At 20.9% G+C, this 19674-nt stretch overlaps 4 protein-coding genes across 6 annotated transcripts; 2 read left to right on the top strand and 2 right to left on the bottom strand.

The window, feature by feature from the left end:
- Positions 1–1996: 1996 nt before the first annotated feature.
- Positions 1997–6446, bottom strand: LOC122848269. Of its 2 annotated transcripts, none has more exons than XM_044146236.1 (5): positions 5972–6446; positions 4207–4350; positions 3993–4130; positions 3731–3927; positions 1997–3539 (listed from the first exon to the last, which is right to left on the bottom strand). In XM_044146236.1, the coding sequence occupies exons 3-5, from the start codon at positions 4081–4083 to the stop codon at positions 2661–2663; spliced, it is 1167 nt and encodes a 388-aa protein (XP_044002171.1). In that variant the 5' UTR covers positions 4084–4130; positions 4207–4350; positions 5972–6446; the 3' UTR covers positions 1997–2660. The 2 variants fall into 2 exon arrangements, with proteins under 2 accessions (XP_044002171.1, XP_044002172.1); XM_044146237.1 differs by having other exon boundaries at positions 4213–4350.
- Positions 6447–7721: 1275 nt separating this feature from the next.
- Positions 7722–13188, top strand: LOC122848268 (facilitated trehalose transporter Tret1-like). Of its 2 annotated transcripts, none has more exons than XM_044146235.1 (10): positions 7722–8178; positions 8295–8643; positions 9407–9542; positions 10856–11070; positions 11239–11505; positions 11575–11815; positions 11898–12091; positions 12221–12400; positions 12742–12876; positions 12967–13188. In XM_044146235.1, exons 1-10 carry the CDS (start codon positions 8162–8164, stop codon positions 13009–13011), a joined length of 1779 nt encoding a protein of 592 aa, XP_044002170.1. In that variant the 5' UTR covers positions 7722–8161; the 3' UTR covers positions 13012–13188. The 2 variants fall into 2 exon arrangements, with proteins under 2 accessions (XP_044002170.1, XP_044002169.1); XM_044146234.1 differs by having other exon boundaries at positions 8292–8643.
- Positions 13189–13662: 474 nt separating this feature from the next.
- Positions 13663–16575, top strand: LOC122848266 (enolase). The gene is made up of 4 exons (XM_044146232.1): positions 13663–13791; positions 14441–14534; positions 14618–14791; positions 14860–16575. Exons 2-4 carry the CDS (start codon positions 14472–14474, stop codon positions 15925–15927), a joined length of 1305 nt encoding a protein of 434 aa, XP_044002167.1. The 5' UTR covers positions 13663–13791; positions 14441–14471; the 3' UTR covers positions 15928–16575.
- Positions 16240–19247, bottom strand: LOC122848267. Its single transcript, XM_044146233.1, has 3 exons — positions 18786–19247; positions 18068–18255; positions 16240–18000 (listed from the first exon to the last, which is right to left on the bottom strand). The coding sequence occupies exons 1-3, from the start codon at positions 18876–18878 to the stop codon at positions 17871–17873; spliced, it is 411 nt and encodes a 136-aa protein (XP_044002168.1). The 5' UTR covers positions 18879–19247; the 3' UTR covers positions 16240–17870.
- Positions 19248–19674: the final 427 nt, after the last annotated feature.

The following is a 19674-nucleotide window of genomic DNA, read 5'->3' as shown; positions in this document are numbered from 1 at the left end:
TGAATCAGGCAAGTAGACATGTTGAAAAACTATTTGATTTTTGCTCCAAAGATTATTTATTGTAAGAAAAAAATAATTGTTTCAAATTAAATAAATAAATAATAAATAAATATGAAAAATATTCAAGATGACAAAGAAAAGACATTTGGGTTTTTTCAACAACAACATGAGGTTAGCTTCATTAATATTATAATTTGCAATTAAATATTATAAATAATTAGTTTATTATTCAATTTATAATTAATAAATGTATAATATTTTTAATATTATTTTTGTTTAATTTAGATATATGAACATGAGCCGCAATGCAAAATTTGATTATCTTCTTGACGACATTTATATGCATATTTCATTTATGCATATTTCATTTGAGAGACTGAAAATTAAATTACAAGGTTTGATTTAATATTTAAAATAATTAAATTAACCTATTTACTTATATAATTTAATAATTTTAATGAAAATTTGAACGACTCTAGTATTTCTCCAAAACGAATGTGGTTATTAATTAAAACGAAAAGTATATTTCATGTTATAAAATCAAATCAAACAGTTGATCATTTCATATTTAGCTTCATGAAAATTTCAACTATTTATCTTTATTAATTACACATAATTACACTGGCAAAATATTTCTATAATTCAAACAAGACTAGTATTTTTTTTCTAACATTATTGCAATGTTAGAAATTATTTTTAAAATATTTAAAACAAGCACTTGTTTGTTGTTTATATTATCATAAAAAAAAACAGCTGCTTATTTATTTATTTATTTTAATATCATATTTTTATTATGAAGTAAAAAACAGTCATAAAAAAATATATAGATGTATAATTCCGGTCGTGACAAAAGGCATAAACCCAAAAAAAATAAATAGATAAAACTATCGACCGAAAATAAAAAGAAAAAAAAATAAATAGCTAGACATTAAATGTGTATATGATAGTGAGAATCAGAAAATATTTTAGTTGAATCCCTCTGGGATCAATGATGCTGTGTGTCACACAAAAAAATAATATGTTTGTTTGCTGACTCAGTTTATATTTTTTTCCTCATGAGAATTTCATTTATATCAAGATTAGAAATCTCAGCAAAACTAAAAACAAAAAACTGCTAAACATACAAAATATTGTACCATTAAAAACTTGAAATTACTTTTTTATTATTAACAAACAAAACAAATAATTTCAGTATATATATATTTTTTTTTATTTATCAATAAACAATTACATATTTTGAATTTTTAAGTTACAAAGTCTCTCATTATCTGGTCCATACAATTTTAGATTTTTATTTTAAAATAAAAGATATTTTTTTTACTTTTTTTCATCTTGTTTATAACATTACTAATTAGCTATTTTCATTTTTAATTTAAATTGAGTTTAAGATGGTTTTTAGAAGGTCCCATATATTTAATTTTTAAAAACATTTTTAGTATATGTTACTACTTAATAATTTATAATAATTTTTTATTTATTTATAATTTGATATATTGTTAATTAATCTATGCATATAATATATATACTTTTGTTAAATATTTTCATAATAATTGTATTTTATATTTTCTCTTTTTTATATTCAAAAAACATTTTGTAAAAAAATATTTTAGCTTTGAAAAAATGTTTAAATTTTTTCTTGTGTGTAATTGAATTTATAGGTACTACAGTATTTTTTTTTATTTTATTTATAAGTTGATATCAAGCTTATTTAAAACTAGTCTATTGAGACGGATTCTTTTTTTTTTTATTGGCACAGTGTCATCAATAATTATCGAGAAAATAAAAAATAAAAAAAAAATGCTTACAAGGACCTTGAAGTTTTTTGAAGAGAGTTTAAAAAGTAGATTAATTTATTTTACAAGTAGAGATAGATTGAGATAAAGATAAGAGATACTATACTCGTTTTTATCAAAGAGAAATATCAATTTAGTCATTGATAAATGTACAAAGAGAAGGAAGAAAATATAAAATAAAGAAATGTAGATTGGAATATAACTTGTTTCTTTTTTTTTTTCGTCAAATAATCTCGAGTAATAAAACTGTGATTAATCACAATTATTTTATATTAAAATCATAAATTTAACAATAGTTATAAAATAATAGCTTATACTATTTTGACCTACTCTTATAAATTTTTTTTCGACATAAATTTGATGGATTGAATTAGGTTCACAGCTGATAAAATAAAAAAAAATTCTCCACTTGTCAATTTTTTTTTTTTATAAATATGTGTATAATATCGCCATCAATTTTTCAAGCTGAAATACGCCCTTCAAGATCTATCGACTCAGATACTCTAATAACCCACAAGTAAAATTGTTATTATTTATTCTTTACAAGTATTAAATTCACTCTTTAATACTTTTTATATTTAATCAAATTAAATTTGACTTTTTGTATTTATAAAAAAATAAATAATACAAATAAAAATACATTATTTCTTTCGAAATCTTTAAAACTCGATAGAAATATTTTCTATGTATTTAAAAAAAAAAATTAAATCAACTGAATAATAAATTTTAAAAAGTTTTCTACAGAGAAATAAAATAAAAAATCTATAGTAATAATTTCGAAACAACTTCGAAATAATTATTTATAAAAAAAAAAATAATAATACTATTAAAATTTCGTTCGACTAGATTCTTTGTTTTTTTTTTTGTTTAAAGACATGTAGCATTATATCCAAGAACATGATCAGAACTTTTACTACAAGATGGACCATCATTAAAATTACTATGAAAATTTTGTTGATGATTATTACGATGTCCAGTTATTGTTGTATTAACAGTTGTTAAATTTTTATTACCAAGTGATTCACCAAGTGTATCTTTAATACGATGTTGAATGAATTTATTTGATACTTCAATATTACCAATGCTTGATCTACTACCAATACGTTGATATTGATTACGTAAATTAATATCATTTTTATCAATTGATGAATTAAATATACTAGCACGACTACCACGTATAAATGATGATGATGGTAATGGTCTAGCAAGTACATCCATTCTATCAAAATGACAAATACTCATACCACGTTCTCTTGGTAATATTGGATGTGCCAATACATCCATTCTATCAAAATGACAAATACTCATACCACGTTCACGTTGTAATGGACGTACAAGCTGTTGATGTACATCATTTTTATTATCAAATTGACATATACTCATACCACGTTCACGTTGAAATGATTTTATTGGATTCAATGATTTTTGTAAATTATTTATTGTTAATGATGCATCATTATTCAACTCACAATCTTCATCATCTTCTTCTTCTTCAAGTTTTTTATCTTTACTCAAACATTGTGCAGGTGATGAATTATTTATTTGACCATTTGTTTCACCAATTGATTGTAAATCAAATGCACTTTTTGAACGTCTTGGTGGATATCTTGAATTATAACCAGGTAATAGTGTCATACTTGAATCACCAAATACACTATTTTGTCGTAATCTATTGTTGTTAATATTTGGTGATACACACAGTGAATGATCAACACAGTGAATATTAAATTTCGAACATGTGCGTAGCTGTTTTTTTTAAAAAAAAAAATAAAAGTATATTATTTTTTTTCCATTTCATTAGATAATATAGCTTGAGGGGAATTAAAAGTATAATAAGAGAGATTAGTTGAGGCGTAATATAATCAATAATTGCTTGGAAATAATCAAATGAGAAACCTTTTAAATTTTGTGTGTGTATATTTAAATAATTAACTTACTGGAAGTGTATTTGTATCAATAATTGCACAACTTGATCGATGTTCACGTTCAAATTTTGGCTGATAAGGTTCCAACATTCTTATTTTTCCCCATCTATTAAAAAATAATGCAATTGCAGCAACCCATAGTAATAGAACAAGTGTTACTATCAATGCTTCTTCTGTACGTACAACAACACTACCAGCTTTTGCATAACCTGAATTTTAATAATAATCATTTAATATATTAATTAATGATTATTTATAATTGATAATCATTTACCTGGATATGTTGAATTTATTTCAGCTAATATTGATGTTGTATTTGTGTCTGTTAATGGACCAAAAAGTATTACTGGAAGTTTTTCTTTCATGTCATCTGGAACTTCTTCAAGTTCCAGTTCAATTTTTGTCACGTCTCCTGTTTAATATATTTATTGCTTGATATATTTTTTATAATTTATGCTTAATAATTTTATATTATAAATTTAATTTACCATTACCAATAACCTGGACTTTGATTGGCGAGGCAGTAGCATGATGACGATGTCTTATTTTTCTTACTTTCCCCTCCACAATTTATAGATTTTATTTCCAAGTTTTTATATATATTTTTTTTCTTTTTTTTCAATAATTCAAATCTATAAATAATACATTTACTATTTATTTGGTTTATTCATAAATCATCAGGAGGGTAAATTATAATGAAAGCTTTATTGACAGCAGTTTTACGACACTTGTTATTTTTAAAAATAAAAAAAAAAATAAAAATTTCATTATGATAAGAACGTGACTTATCGAAAAGCCTTTTTTTTTTTTCTATAATGAAATTCAAGAACGTTTAAGTTTAGAGTGTACATAGTTGATGCATAATAAAATTTATAAATAATTATAAAATATCAACAGCTTTTATGTAAACAATATTGTGTTAAAAATAAAATTAATATTCAGCTTTTAGCATATTATAATTATTCATATTTAAAATTGAAAAAAAAAAATATAATTTTAATGAATTTATATAGTATTTTAGTACTTATGGAAGAGTATGTTTTTTGTTATTTTTTATTTGAATAATATTATTAATTCATATTATTTAAATATTTAATAATTTCATAATCAATGTTGCCATCGATTTAGTTTTCTTATTTAGAGTCGCATGCATGACAATACCTACCGACCTAATAATACATAGATATATAATAAAATACAATGTATGTGTCCATGACCATCAGCAGAAAATAATCAAATCAATTTTCAAGTTCTCGTATCATTTGATTTGATATATAACTTTCAACTTGAATCTATTGAAATTTAAATTATCTTTTTTTTTTAAATAGCAATTTTTTAATAATTAATTTATGTAAAAAGTTTTGTTTATAATAATTATCATGTTTAAAAATAACGTAATATTGATTATTATAAATTGTTAATAATATTATGCATATGATGATGATAAAAGCTGTGTATATTTTATAATTTTATCATAAAAATTTTTCGTATGAAAAAGAAAATAGATATGTTGAAAAAAAAATTGTGAAATTTTACTTTATATGTAAATTGTTTGGCATTTATATCAGGCAAATATATAAATCTATTTTTTGATGGAAAAATTTGAATAGCCAATTATATAAAAAGTATTATATGAATGACCGTAATTCGTTAAATACATAATCTCTAAAAAAAAAAAATAGATTACTATTCAAATGAATAAAAAAAGTAAAATAAAAAAAAGCAGACTAGTTTATATCTAGAAATAATAGAAATATATAAAATTAAAAAAAAGTCTTTTTTTATGTTTCGAAATAAAAGTAGCTTTATGATAAATATTTTATGCTTAGTATAAATCTAGAAAAAAAATATTTTAATAATAAAAATCAGCCACATTGTAACATGTGGAAAGAAAAATTATTGTCTATTTTTTTTTTTTTACTCTATTATAATTTATTTTTATTATCATTTTTATTATTTTTTTACCTCAAATTACGTTAATTAAATTTTTATCTATTATCATATAAAATAATAGTTGAAAAATATAATTTTATTAAATTATTATAAATTTATAAAATAGACAAATTGTTATAAAAAAATACAACATGACTTGTACGATCATTGATGGTAATTTAAACTATAGTCTAATTTTTTAATGACAAATTACATATTTAATTAAAAAAAAAAAAAAAAATTACCTCGTAAAAATAAACAATTTAAAATACACAAAAAACAAACAAACAAATTTATAAAAATAAATTAAATTATACTTACAAATTTGATCAATTTAAATGATAAAATTCATCAAGATTAATCTTTCACTAATTAATATTGTCACATCTAATTAAACAAATTATAAAAATTAAAAAAAAATTTCTAATTAATATTTCGATCAAAGCTAATTTAACCAGTACAATTAACAGTATTAACACTTGATAAAATTAATCATCAATTAAATAAAAATAAATCAAAACAACAATATATATATATTTTAGTAGAAATTATATGAAATTATTTCCACGTGACAATGTCAAACATGACTAAACACTAAAAGAGTGTGTGCAAAACAAGAGGGATATAGTTCTGGGGTAGCTGGGATTTTAGAGTTGCGCACTGTTATACCTTTCCCTCCCTTAAATATACTCCTCTTATTTTTGAGGATATTCCTCCCCTTTGCTAGACAACCCCGACATACCCTAGATCCACTTAACTTTCCTCTTACTTTTCTTGAAATTCTTATTATCATATTTTTTTTTTCCACAAAAAAAAAAAAACCTTTTCTTTAAAAAAAATCTTAAACATATATTGTTGGCTACCACATTTTTCTTATTATTTATATATTGTTTTTTTTTCTTTTATTGAATACACGTCATCGAAAAAATTTTATCATAAGACTTTTTCTATATATCTTTCCTTTATTTTCATTTATTTCGAACCACTTGATAATAAGATAAACTCGTATTGCTAAATGAAAAAAAAAAAACATAAAAAAGTAAATTAAATATAAATAAAATGATAATAAATAACAATTGTTTATTTGTCCTTGTATTTTATGACGTTTTCTATTGTCTTTATATTTTTGTTATTATTTTATATACGTATTTTTATTTGATTTTTTAAATTACGTATGGCGTTAGAGTGGTTTTTGGCTCTATGTTGAATAATATTGTGATAACTGGATATATTGTAACAATAAAATTATAATTATTTATATAAAATGTGTAGAGAATTTTAATGTCTTTGTGGTATTTTTATTTTATTGTTGCTTTGTTTTTTTTTCAATTGTTATTTTATTCATGATGATAGTGTAGAATAATGATCTTTTTAAATTAAAGCTATTTTTATATTTATTTAATGATGAGGTGTTGATAAAGTTTATAAAAACAAAGTCAGCTTGTTAATTTACCTTTGTCAATTTTTTTTTATATATAATACACTTGTTTGTGTTTTAATTATAAAATGTAATTAATAATTTTCGTATTGAGTGGTTATTGATTTTTTAAAAGGAATAGTTTTTTATTAAATTGGATATTTTCTTTTTTTTTTTTAGAGGATAAATCATTGAGGTGAATTTAGGTGATAACTGATAAAGAAAATTTAAAAATAAAAGAAATTTTTGATAAACGGTCAAGTTGAATCCTCGGCCTTTATCTTGCAGACGTAAAAAATAAAAAAAAAAAAATAAATTCGTATAGTCGTCACGAGTGAGTCGGTCAAGGTTCTCCATCATTTTGCTCGTAGCATTTTTTTTTTTTATTGTAATAAAAACATTATTAAATTATCTACAAAATATCACTACGTATGATTCATTAATTCATTATAATGTCCTTATAAATATTCATAATAAAATGATAAATAAAAAAGCAACGAAAATTGAAATGAAAATCGAAATGAAAATTTAAAAAAAAAAAAAGCTCAGAAGCTCATGAATTTTTTTTTATTTAAATTTGATTTAAAAAAAAAAATAAAGAATAGAAAATAGTTTAGTTTGAATAATGAAATATATTTATAAATTTTATTAATTTTATTAATAAATTTTAATTTATTCCAAGAAGATATTACAAGTGAATGAAAATAATTTCAAACTGATGATGATACTCTAGCATCGACTCTCGTCATAATTGTTTGTATAATCCCGCCCCAACTATACAGATGCTTCGTTGATGCTTATAAAAGCACTTGTCTGCAAATTTATAACATTCAGTTTGTTAATTCTGTCACTGTGTGACAATCTTTACCAAGTTTTAACTATAATTTTGTCTTTTTTTTTCAATACTCCAAACCTCAACAATGATGCAGTAGTTTTTTCTTTTTTTTTTTTTCTATAAATTCTCCTTTATTTTTTCAGTGATTAATTAATAATTATTGTGAATAGTTTAATAAAAAAATTAATTATCATTAGTTATTATTTGCTGTGAAAAAATTATAAATATTTTATACATTTGTAAAAATTAAATTATTAAAATGCTGCTTGATTCAAGGTAAAAAATAATTTTAAAACTTCAAATTCAAGTAAAATAAATAGACAAATTTTTATTATTTATTTATAAATAATAAATTGTTATTTATTGATTATTTTTTTTGTCTCTTTTAGCAGTGATGATGATGTATTTAAATCAAAATATTATCCAATAAATACAATGAATAGTACAAACCTAGAAAAATTTCACGAAACGGAAGAATTTTTAGAAAATAATAAAATTTTTAAAAATAATAATTACTATAATAATAATAAAATTAATAATAAAAATATATTCAATAATAATAATAGTAGTTTTAAAATTAATAATAATGATGATAATAATAATAATGATAGTAATAATAATAATAATAATTACAATAATAACTATGAAGATAAATTGAATGAAAAAACTTTTTATGATGATGATAATGAAATTCAAACACCATCGAGTTATTCATCAAATTGTCAAGGAATAATAGCTCAGGTAAGTTTTTAAATACGTAATAATTAAAATATAATTAATTTGTAATTTATTAGACAAAAATTTAATATTTAAATATTAAAAACAAAAGTTTGATATAATTCATAGAAAAAAAGAAAAAAGAGTAGAATTAAAATTTTTTTTTTTTAAACTTTTATTTTAAAATTAAAGTTATTTAAAATGTTATTAATTTTTAATTGAATATTTACAATGGATAATGCATATTTTATAGTTAAAAATAATGTATAATTTTTTTAACATTGTAAAATTTAAAAAGTTAAAATTAATTTATAAAAAAAGAAGCAAAATAAATTTAGAAATTTTTTTTTTTTTAATAGTTAATTTATTTTTGCTTTTGTTATTAATTGAACTAATAAATAATTTTTAATTAAATATTTTTAATGTTTAGTATTTATTTATTTATAATCAAACATCAATTTATTTATAATTTTTTTAATACTCTAAAAAAATCATTGTAATAATTAGAAATATTTATTGACTTTTTTAAAAAAAATTAAAAAATTTTTCTTTCTAATTCTCACAATATTTTAGTGGTAAAAAAATTATAAACAAATAAATTATGTTCAATTATAAAAAAAACATTATAAAAATTAAAAATATCAAATCAAAAATTAATTACTTGATAATTTTAATTGATTAAAAAAAAAAATAAATAAAAAAATTCATTTTTAAAAATATTATTTTTATCTAGCTTTTTTTAATTAATTAAAAAGATAATTAATTTTTGTATTAAAAATATTTTCAGTGTATGGTGGTTGCTGCGGTGCTTGCTGTGACAGCAAGTGCTGGTATGCCCATTGGTTACAGTGCCATACTATTGCCCCAATTAAACAACACAAATTCAACTTTAAAAATTAACGAAAATCTTGGCTCCTGGATAGGTAAATAAAAATACTACTAAACTACTTATAAAAAAAAATAAAAATACAAATATTTTCCAACATAAACAATAAAATATAAATCAATTATTATAAAATTTTTTAAAAAATAAAATAACAATGATTATTTCATTGTTACAATATAAAAGGTTAAAAAAACCTTGCAAATTTTCATTACTCAAGGACAATTTTTTTTATTATATATAAACCATTGTTGACGTCTCAACTTTATCTCAATTTAACCGAATAATTTAGGTCAATGTTATGTATCACCATCACCATCATATCGTATCAATTTCATGATTATTTATCACATATTATTTTGACAATTTAATATATATAAATTAAATATTTTTCATTGTTGTTTAAATTTTATTTAAATTTATATTTCAATAACGAACAATCACCTACTTATTAATAAATAAATAAATAAATTATTTTTTTTTAATTTTTTTAAATAACATTTAATTTATATATTATATTTCATTATTTATTAATAATTTATTATTTAATAAATTAATTAATATAATATCTAAATTTATTAGGTAAAATATAGTATTAATTGTTTGGATGTAATGGATAAATAAAATAAATAATTGCAAGTATTAAAATTATAGAAGGAAGTGCATTGATGCAAAACAAGTTCAAGGACCTACAAGTGTTAGTACAGGTTCATGGTACATGTGTCTCATTAAAGCATATGTAATTTGTCCTTGTAAATACGTCAATTGTGTCTCGTTATAGATCAACCTCATCCATTCACTTATACACATACATATAAATTTACTTATTATATTAAATGTTTTATACACGATGCGTATAACTGACCTAGATTTTATTTTATATTTATTTTTTTTTTTTTATTGAATAATTTTAACTTGATCTTTATAAATTGTTGTGAATCCAACAATGATCATTTTGTACCACCTTGTGAAAAATTTATTAAAATGAATGTTAATATTTATTTTAAAAACATTTATATAACAAGTTTTTTTTTTATTGCATATAGTAGCACAAATAAATATTAGGAATTAATTTTTTATGGAGATTAAATTATTTGATAAATTATTATAAAATTTAATTTTTTATTTGTTATATTTAATTGTTTTAATTATTTATTAACTTTAAACAATTTTTAAATTTTTTTTAAATGTTAAAAATTGAAAATTAAAGTTGTAAAATTTTGATAATTAATTATTTTGACAATTAAATGCTCAATTTTTACATTTAAAAATCAAAATTTAATGTTTTTATTTATTATAAAATAAATAATAGTTTGATATATAGATTATTTATTAATAATAATTTATTGTTAGCATCAATTCATAGTTTATCAAGTCCAATTGGTTCATTATTATCTGGACCACTATTGGATTTAATTGGTAGAAAAACACTTTTGCAAATAGCAACAATACCACTTTGTCTTGGCTGGATTTTAATTGGATTTTCAAGTACTCAACATATATGGTTAATGCTTGTTGGAAGAATTTTTTGTGGTACTGCTGTTGGATTAACTGCTGTTGCTGGACAGGTACATAAATATTAATTTTATTTATGACTAAAAAATATATAACTGTTAAATTTATTGGCTATAAATCTTGACATAATATATTTTATTTTTCATTGTTAATTGATGAAAATAATTAAAAATCATAAATCATTTCATATTTTTTTTTAAAATTAAATTTTACTTATTTAGGTACTAGTTGGTGAATGTTCTGATGCTGGAATTCGAGGATTTCTCATGAGTCTATTGATGGTTGCATACAGTAGTGGTATCGCAATTGTTTACATACTTGGTGTATTCAACTGGAGAACAGTTGCATTTTCAAGTATTATTTTACCAATAATAGCACTTATTTCAATGACATTTATAACTGAAAGTCCAGCTTGGCTTGTTAAACATAATAAAATTAATGAAGCTAAATTAGCACTACTTTGGCTACGTGGAAATGATGAAAAACAAGTAAATAAATCCAATCTTTAATAATAAAAAAAGCTAAAATTATTAATAACAAATCATATTATTATTCAGGTTAATTTGGAATTGACAATTCTTGAAAATAGATCAAATACTGATTTATTTATTAAAAAAAATAAATCGAAAATTAATATTATTAAATTGATAACGAATATAACAAGTGGTATCAAAACAAATATATTTCATTTGGAAATAATAAAACCACTTGTTATTATTAATTTATTTTTTTTACTTCAAGTATTATCTGGAACTTATTTAATTGTTTTTTATGGTGTTGATATTATACGTGATATTGGTAAGTTTTAAATAAATCCATTTGTCTTTGTTTTGTTTTCATTGTTTTCTAATTTATTAATAAATTAAAATATCGAGTTTAGGTGGTGAAGAAATTGATAATTATATTGCTGGTATATTGATGGCAGTTGTTAGAATAATTTGTTGTGGAATATCATGTATTTTATTTTTAAAAATTGGACGTCGTACAATTGCACTGATATCAGCAAGTGGTACAGCATTATCATCCCTTATTCTTGCTGGTTTTTTTATGAAAAATAATGACTCATATATTGATGTAAATTAACCTTTTTTTTATGAAAAAAAAAAAAACAATATTATTGCAATTTATTATAGTAATTTATATATATTTAAATAATTATTTTTTTATTTTTTTAATATTTTAATTATTCATTTTATTGTTTAGAAATATATTGTTATTATTTGTGTATTCATGTACGTGTGTTTGAATACAATTGGATTGATGACACTGCCAGGATTACTAATTGGTGAATTACTTCCTCAACGTGCACGTGGTGTTGGTGGTGGATTTACAATGTTTTTATTTAATTTTGCACTTTTTGGTGTTGCTAAAATATTTCCAATGGTATTTATGCTTCTTATTTAATTTGTAATAATTAGAAATTAATTTTAAACTTTAAAAAATAAAATATTAAAATCATTTAAACATCTTGAAATGTTAAATTGACATTTAAAGGTTTTTTTTTAAAGTGAATATTAAATATTAAATTTATTAATTAATAATTAAATATTTAATTTAATAATTTAAAAATTTTTAAATGTCAAATTATAAAAATAAATTGTAAATTGTATTTTTTTGATATTTAAAACATTTTTTTTTTTTACTTTTTTATTATTTTTCTATTGTTAATTGTATAATAATTTAGTTTATTTTTTTTCTATTTAATTATTTGTTTCTTAAATTAGATTAAAAATGCAATTGGAATTGCTGGAGTGTTTGGAATATTTGGAATTGCTGCATCATTGGAAACTCTATTTACTTGGCTAGTTTTGCCAGAAACTAAAAATCGTACACTTCAAGATATCGAAGATTATTTCAAGGTAATATCAAAGTATATTTAAAAAATATATAAAAAAAATTATTTAATAAACAATTTTAATTTATACTTTATTTATCTATTTAACATTCAGGATGGAAATATTCTCTGGATAAGCAAAACAAGACGAAAGTGTTAATAAAAATATCTTCAATAAATCAATTTCTTTTTTAAATATAAATAATATTATAAAATATACACACTCACTAGTATAAAAACAATAATAATTTACATTTTTTTTAGTAAATTTAGAACTGATAGAAATATTGTTTTAGTATTAACAAAAAAAAAAAAAAAAATAGAAAAAAAAAAAAACTTTTTTTATATAATTTTATTTTTTATTATATTATAGTTTTTATTACTTGAATAAAATAAAAATTATCTATAAATATGACACTTGATAAATAAAAAATATGTATTATATATTCAATAAAAAAAAAAAAATAAAAAAAAAATATATTTCGAAATGTCTTTTTTGAATTTACAAAAGAGTTTCTATTTTATCAGCAGATTTCTATCCTACCAATTTAAAGTAGATAGAAAAAAAAAATCAAAACAACAACTGTATTTAAATATACATTTAAAAAATTATGTTAATTATATTAAAAAATGTATATATTAATTAAATAATTATGTATAATTATAATTAATTAATTATTTATTAATTTTTCGTTCTCAAAAAACTTGGTGAGTATAAAATAATCAATATCCGGCGTTTCGTAGGACAGACGTAGGTCACACAAACACATTGAAAACATTATTAATATACATATACAAATTTGAACTATTATTATGATTAGATGATGGAATTGTGATGCTATATTACGTACCAACTACTAACACACGGAGAATCAATAGACCAACTCAAAAAGCGTCCGAGTCTCATTCGTGTCTGGCTGACTGTCACACATCTTTTAAGGTAAAAATTTTTTTTTTTTCTATCAACTAATTAAATAATTATAAACTATTTATTAACTTAAAAATATCAACGTTAATTAATTTACATTTGCATTTATCCGTTTTAATAAAAACCGGCATTTATCATAATTAATATCATTTATTAATTTTTAAATTACTATTGAGAAAAAAAAAATTTCTAACAGAGAAAATGCGAGCAATACAAAATGGGACAAGTTTGCTGTTGAGTAAATTATTATCAAGGTCAATTAATATTTTTCATCTAAATTTATCATAATTTAATTAATAATTATTATTGTCAATTGCTTATTGCTATTTTATTATTTATTTAATATATTTATATTTAATAGAGTTTCTGTTCAAGTTTAACCTTGACAAGGTCAACGCGATGTCATCTCACACAAACGTTCATGTGACATCATATTGATTTTATTTTTACATAAAGATTCTTTTATTTTATTTAAAAAAAATATTATTGATTTTTTAATGCTCATTATTGTCAATTGTTTTTGGGATATTATTTTGTTTTTTAATTAATTTTTTTTATGTGAAATCAAGAAGACATCTAGGACTGTAAATAATTTTTAAAATTAATAGTTATTTTGTTGATTAAATATTATAATTAGTTTTGTTGTTGTTTTATTTTGCAGAAATTTAAAGTTAAATTATTCAACTGTTAAAATGCCAATCAAAAGTATCAAGGCTCGTCAAATTTATGACTCTCGTGGTAATCCAACTGTCGAGGTAAAATATATCTTCATTTAACTTGATAAATTAATAATAATTTAGAGTTAATAAATTGATAATTTGTTTATCTATTTAATTAGGTTGATTTAGTAACTGAAAATGGATTATTCAGAGCAGCTGTACCATCTGGTGCATCGACTGGTGTCCATGAAGCACTTGAACTTCGTGACAATGACAAATCAATGTATCATGGAAAATCAGTATTCAAAGCTGTTGATAATATCAATTCAATAATTGCACCTGAATTACTCAAGGTAATTAAACATTGACATGATTTTAAATTAATTGTTTTTTTTCTAATTTATATATTTAATTTATTTAGGCTAATATTGAAGTAACAGAACAAACTGAAATTGATAATTTTCTTTTGAAACTTGATGGTACACCAAATAAATCAAAATTAGGTGCAAATGCAATTCTTGGTGTTTCATTGGCTGTATGTAAAGCTGGTGCTGCTAAAAAATCAATTCCACTTTATAAATGGATTGCTGAACTAGCTGGAAATAAAGAAATTGTTTTACCAGTACCAGCATTTAATGTTATTAATGGTGGTTCACATGCTGGTAATAAACTTGCTATGCAAGAATTTATGATTTTACCAGTTGGTGCAGCAAACTTTACTGAAGCCATGAAAATGGGAAGTGAAGTTTATCATTATCTTAAAGCTGGAATTAAAAAGAAGTTTGGTCTTGATGCAACAGCTGTTGGTGATGAGGGAGGTTTTGCACCAAATATACTTGAAAATAAAGAAGCATTAAATTTAATTATAAATGCAATTAAAACTGCTGGTTATGAGGGAAAAATTAAAATTGGTATGGATGTTGCTGCATCAGAATTTCATAAAGATGGAAAATATGATCTTGATTTTAAAAATGAAAAATCAGATCCAGCTACATATCTTGAGCCAGAAGCATTGAAAAATTTATACTTGGACTTTGTTAAAGAATTTCCAATTGTATCAATTGAAGATCCATTTGATCAAGATGGTTGGGAATCATGGTCAGCATTAACTGCTGCAACACCAATACAAATTGTTGGTGATGATTTAACTGTTACAAATCCAATTCGTATTAAAACTGCTATTGAAAAGAAAGCATGTAATTGTCTTTTATTAAAAGTCAATCAAATTGGATCAGTAACTGAATCAATAAATGCTCATAATTTGGCTAAAAGTGCTGGATGGGGAACAATGGTATCACATCGTTCTGGTGAAACTGAAGATACATTTATTGCTGATCTTGTTGTTGGTCTATCAACTGGACAAATTAAAACTGGTGCACCATGTCGTTCAGAAAGATTGTGTAAATACAATCAAATTTTACGTATTGAAGAGGAACTTGGTGCTTCAGCTAAATTTGCTGGTGAAAAATTCCGTAATCCATCAGCTTAATTTACCAATATTTTCTTCTTTAATTCTTAATATTACTTTTTTTTTTTTTTTTTCGTGTAACTTTATTATTTCAGCTGTAATTCAAAATGTTCAATTTAAAAATACAAATATTGTTGTTACCTAAATTTGTCTAGATAAACCAATATAAACTTGAAAAAAAAAAATAATAGAAATTACAATAAATAAAATAAATAAAATAAAAAATTGTAATTTATTTTTTTACCTATATAATTAACAAAAAAAAAAGTCAATAAATATTGATAATAATTAATTTTTTTTTTATTTTTAAATTGATAAAACAATTATTTGTAATTTTTTTTTTTTTTTTGATTAATTTTTTTTATTTCATCTAGCTTTGCCCCTCATTCTCTCCATCTACATAAAATTTAATAATTAAATACTGTGTAAAATACATAAAAAAACAAAAAAAAAAATTAATCCAATTAAAAAATAATAATTACAAACTAATTAAAAATAAAAATTCTATAGTTTTTTGAATATTATTATTTCTTTTTTCATTCTTTTCCATAATTTCATTATTATTTTTCTTATGGACAATATAATTTTGCACATTTCCAGGTTGAGCATTTTATCAGAGACTATATATCAATAATTTTATTTAAAAAAAAAAAAAATTAAAGAAACAAATTAAATGGTTTTCTATATGGAATTAGTGAATTACTATCAGCACCAATTACTTTTTTTTTTAACGTATAAGCCTCTGACTATTTCTATCAAATTTCTTATTAACAACAATATTAAACTATTAACAATAATATTATATTATTATTAAACAATAAAAATTAATAAAAATGATACTCCCAACTGAATTTTGTACAATGCAATATTAAGTAACAAATAAAAACACAAATATTTTTTTATTTTATTATTTCTTTTTTGTTTGTTTTTTTTTTTTTTTTTAATAATAATAAATAATGTATATTAATAATATTGATAATATTTATCATATCGGAAATATTATATATAATAAATCTTTCGTCGATTTAAGTACGTGGAGGATATTGATGTCGTTTTTTTTTCTCATTTTTCTTTGATTTTTTTGTTCGAAACAATTTTTGTCGTTTTAAAAACTGTTTTTTTTTTGTTTATAAATTAAATTTTATAATTTTCATTTTTTTTTTCTTCATGTCATGGCAGGTTTAATTATTATTAAATATATTTTTTTTTTGTTAATTAATATAAACAATATAAAGCTATTAGATTTTTTTCAAAAATGAATTTAAATTTTGATGGTTTTTTTTTTTATGGAAATAAATTATTGTCTAAATATAATATTAATTAATTTTAATCCTAATATGATTTAACAAATATAAAATCTCTTAAATAATGTGCAATTAAATAGAGTGAATAAAATTTTGTTTAAAAAAAAAAAAATATCTATTGAAAATTACATTACCCAAAAATGAAAAAAAAAAAAAAAAATTTTTTTTTTTTTTAATTATTTTAGAGTAATTATATAATACCGATGAGTTTTTTTTTTTTTCTTTCATAATTTCAAATATACAATGAAAAAAAAAAATAGTCCTGTAGTTTTGTGTGTGTGTGTGTGTCTTGTAAATACATCAATTATTAATTCTAAAAAAAAATTCTACATGAATCATTTGGTTAAAAGTTGATGAATCATTTTTTTTTTTATAATATATCTGCTGCCTAATTTACAAAAATTTTTTAATTTAAGTTATTATATTTACGTTGAGTAAATAACTATTAATATGCTATCTTAAAAATATTATTTTCTTTTTTTTAATACGAGATAGTAATTAGAGGGAGAGCGAGAGAGAAAAAGTGAGAGTGAAAAAAAAAATAAAATTAAAAAAAAAAAAAATAAAATGCACTCATTAAAATAGGATAAAAAAATGAAATAATATTTTCTTTTTTTTTTTTTTAAATTAAAATGTAATAAACTACAGTCTGAAAAATCCTTAGCTTGCATCCTTAGGAGCTTTAATGTCATCCGCAGTTGTATTCTGACGACAACGATAGACATAGGCACTTACTGAAAGGTCATCGTCCGTGCGAATGCATTCGTATGTACTATCCGGACATGTACATCTAAAATTAATTAATTAACAATAAATTATTATTATATTTTTTAGACAATCAATTATTATTTACTTACACATTTGTTATGAATGATTCAATTTGACGAGTTGATGGTATATAAACAGCCCATCCACAAGGTTGATTTAAGCAATAATTTGGAGCTACATTTTCACCCCCTGATTGAATTGCTCTTTTTTGATAACGTATTTTATCTGATAAATTATTATCATACGCTGTCATACGTTCAAGTAATTCTCCAAATTCCTAAAATAATAATTTTTTTTTTTTAATTATAAAAATCCTTTTTCTTCTACTCATTTTAACACGTGTATAATCAATTTCACATTAAATGCCTTGTCATTAATACTACGTCACTATTTTCCATCAAAATAATAATTTATAATTACGTTATTAAAAATAAATTAGAAAATAAAAAATAATATTATTAAATTTAATTTGTAACAAGTACTTTATTCCGGTTTTATGATTTTTTTTTTTTTTCTTCAAATCTAATTTCATATATAGATACAAGTAGACATTATTTTTTTTACTACTATGTATGATGATAATAATAATAATCGAAATATCTTGTAATTTGATGAATGAAAAAAGTTGTAGATAAATTTTTTTTTTTTACGTTTTATATTATCACGCTATTGACGATTAAATATTTATATAAATATTTTTTTTTATCAGTAAAACTAGTGCGTAAAATAATAGATAATAGTAAAAAAAAATTTTGTTTATAATGAAATTATTAGTGTAAATTATATTTTTAAAAATAAAAAACTTACGTCTGAACGAATAGTAGCACTGTTAGTCATATTGACACAGCCAATAATTGTCAATAATAATATAAGAAAAATCCTGATATTGACATTAGCCATTATCACTTAATTTAATTTGAAATAATTCGATAATTTATTGATAATTTATTGATACGTCCTGTTAACCGACTTATGTAAATAACACTGTTTTTTTTTAACCGCGTACTTTTGAATCATCAAGTTATTCAATCCGGCATTCACTCGACACAGACTCACAATTATTTTTCAATTATTATTTTAACAAATCATTAATATCAATTAATTAATTGCTATTAATTCACAATACACATGCACAAAAAATAATATAATTATAGTGAAAATATATGAATGAATTTATAGAATATTTTTTTTTTTTTTTTTTAAAAAAAACCACCACTGGATTATTCTTGTTGGCTTTTGAACATAGATTGAGAGTGAGGATGCTCTCGTGGCGTCTCGTGTTTATATAGGCTGTGAGCTAGTGTTAACCGGATGAGAAGGGGCAATATCAAGCTAGAAGTTATAATAATATAAAGTAATAAAATTATATGAAAAAAATTAAAGGGAAAAATTTAAAAAAAAAAAAATTTAATATTTGCAATATATTTTTAATAATTATAATAAACATTTGTAATTTCTTGTTATTAATTAAGAGCAAAAAAAAAATAAAAAAATTTTACAAAAAATTAAAAAAACATTATTATTTTTATTAATTAATTTTTATAAGATAAAATTTGAATGATGCAATTTTGAGATTGTTGCTTTTTTTATTTTTTTTATTAATATTATTTTCTTTATGATAAGTTTATTTGGTTTTTTCTTTTTTTTTTTCGTTGAATGTGCATTATCAGATGATGGAATTTTTTTTTTTATTTAT

Source organism: Aphidius gifuensis, linkage group LG2, assembly GCF_014905175.1.
Source record: "Aphidius gifuensis isolate YNYX2018 linkage group LG2, ASM1490517v1, whole genome shotgun sequence".
Lineage (NCBI taxonomy): Eukaryota > Metazoa > Arthropoda > Insecta > Hymenoptera > Braconidae > Aphidius > Aphidius gifuensis.
This window is presented reverse-complemented; position numbering and strand designations above follow the sequence as displayed.

What these genes read in the sequence shown, in the direction of transcription:
- LOC122848269 (XM_044146236.1), bottom strand. Translation starts at nt 4,083, where the DNA reads ATGAAAGAAAAACTTCCAGTAATACTTTTTGGTCCATTAACAGACACA. An exon ending in AATAAATTCAACATATCCAG is followed by an intron (nt 3,928 to 3,992) that starts GTAAATGATTAT and finishes ATTAAAATTCAG; the next exon opens with GTTATGCAAAAGCTGGTAGT. An exon ending in TTGATACAAATACACTTCCA is followed by an intron (nt 3,540 to 3,730) that starts GTAAGTTAATTA and finishes TAAAAAAAACAG; the next exon opens with CTACGCACATGTTCGAAATT.
- LOC122848268 (XM_044146234.1), top strand. An exon ending in TGATATTATACGTGATATTG is followed by an intron (nt 11,816 to 11,897) that starts GTAAGTTTTAAA and finishes TATCGAGTTTAG; the next exon opens with GTGGTGAAGAAATTGATAAT. An exon ending in ATAATGACTCATATATTGAT is followed by an intron (nt 12,092 to 12,220) that starts GTAAATTAACCT and finishes TTTATTGTTTAG; the next exon opens with AAATATATTGTTATTATTTG.
- LOC122848266 (XM_044146232.1), top strand. Translation starts at nt 14,472, where the DNA reads ATGCCAATCAAAAGTATCAAGGCTCGTCAAATTTATGACTCTCGTGGT. An exon ending in GTGGTAATCCAACTGTCGAG is followed by an intron (nt 14,535 to 14,617) that starts GTAAAATATATC and finishes CTATTTAATTAG; the next exon opens with GTTGATTTAGTAACTGAAAA. An exon ending in TTGCACCTGAATTACTCAAG is followed by an intron (nt 14,792 to 14,859) that starts GTAATTAAACAT and finishes TAATTTATTTAG; the next exon opens with GCTAATATTGAAGTAACAGA.
- LOC122848267 (XM_044146233.1), bottom strand. Translation starts at nt 18,878, where the DNA reads ATGGCTAATGTCAATATCAGGATTTTTCTTATATTATTATTGACAATT. An exon ending in GTGCTACTATTCGTTCAGAC is followed by an intron (nt 18,256 to 18,785) that starts GTAAGTTTTTTA and finishes TTATTATTTTAG; the next exon opens with GAATTTGGAGAATTACTTGA. An exon ending in GAATCATTCATAACAAATGT is followed by an intron (nt 18,001 to 18,067) that starts GTAAGTAAATAA and finishes AATTAATTTTAG; the next exon opens with ATGTACATGTCCGGATAGTA.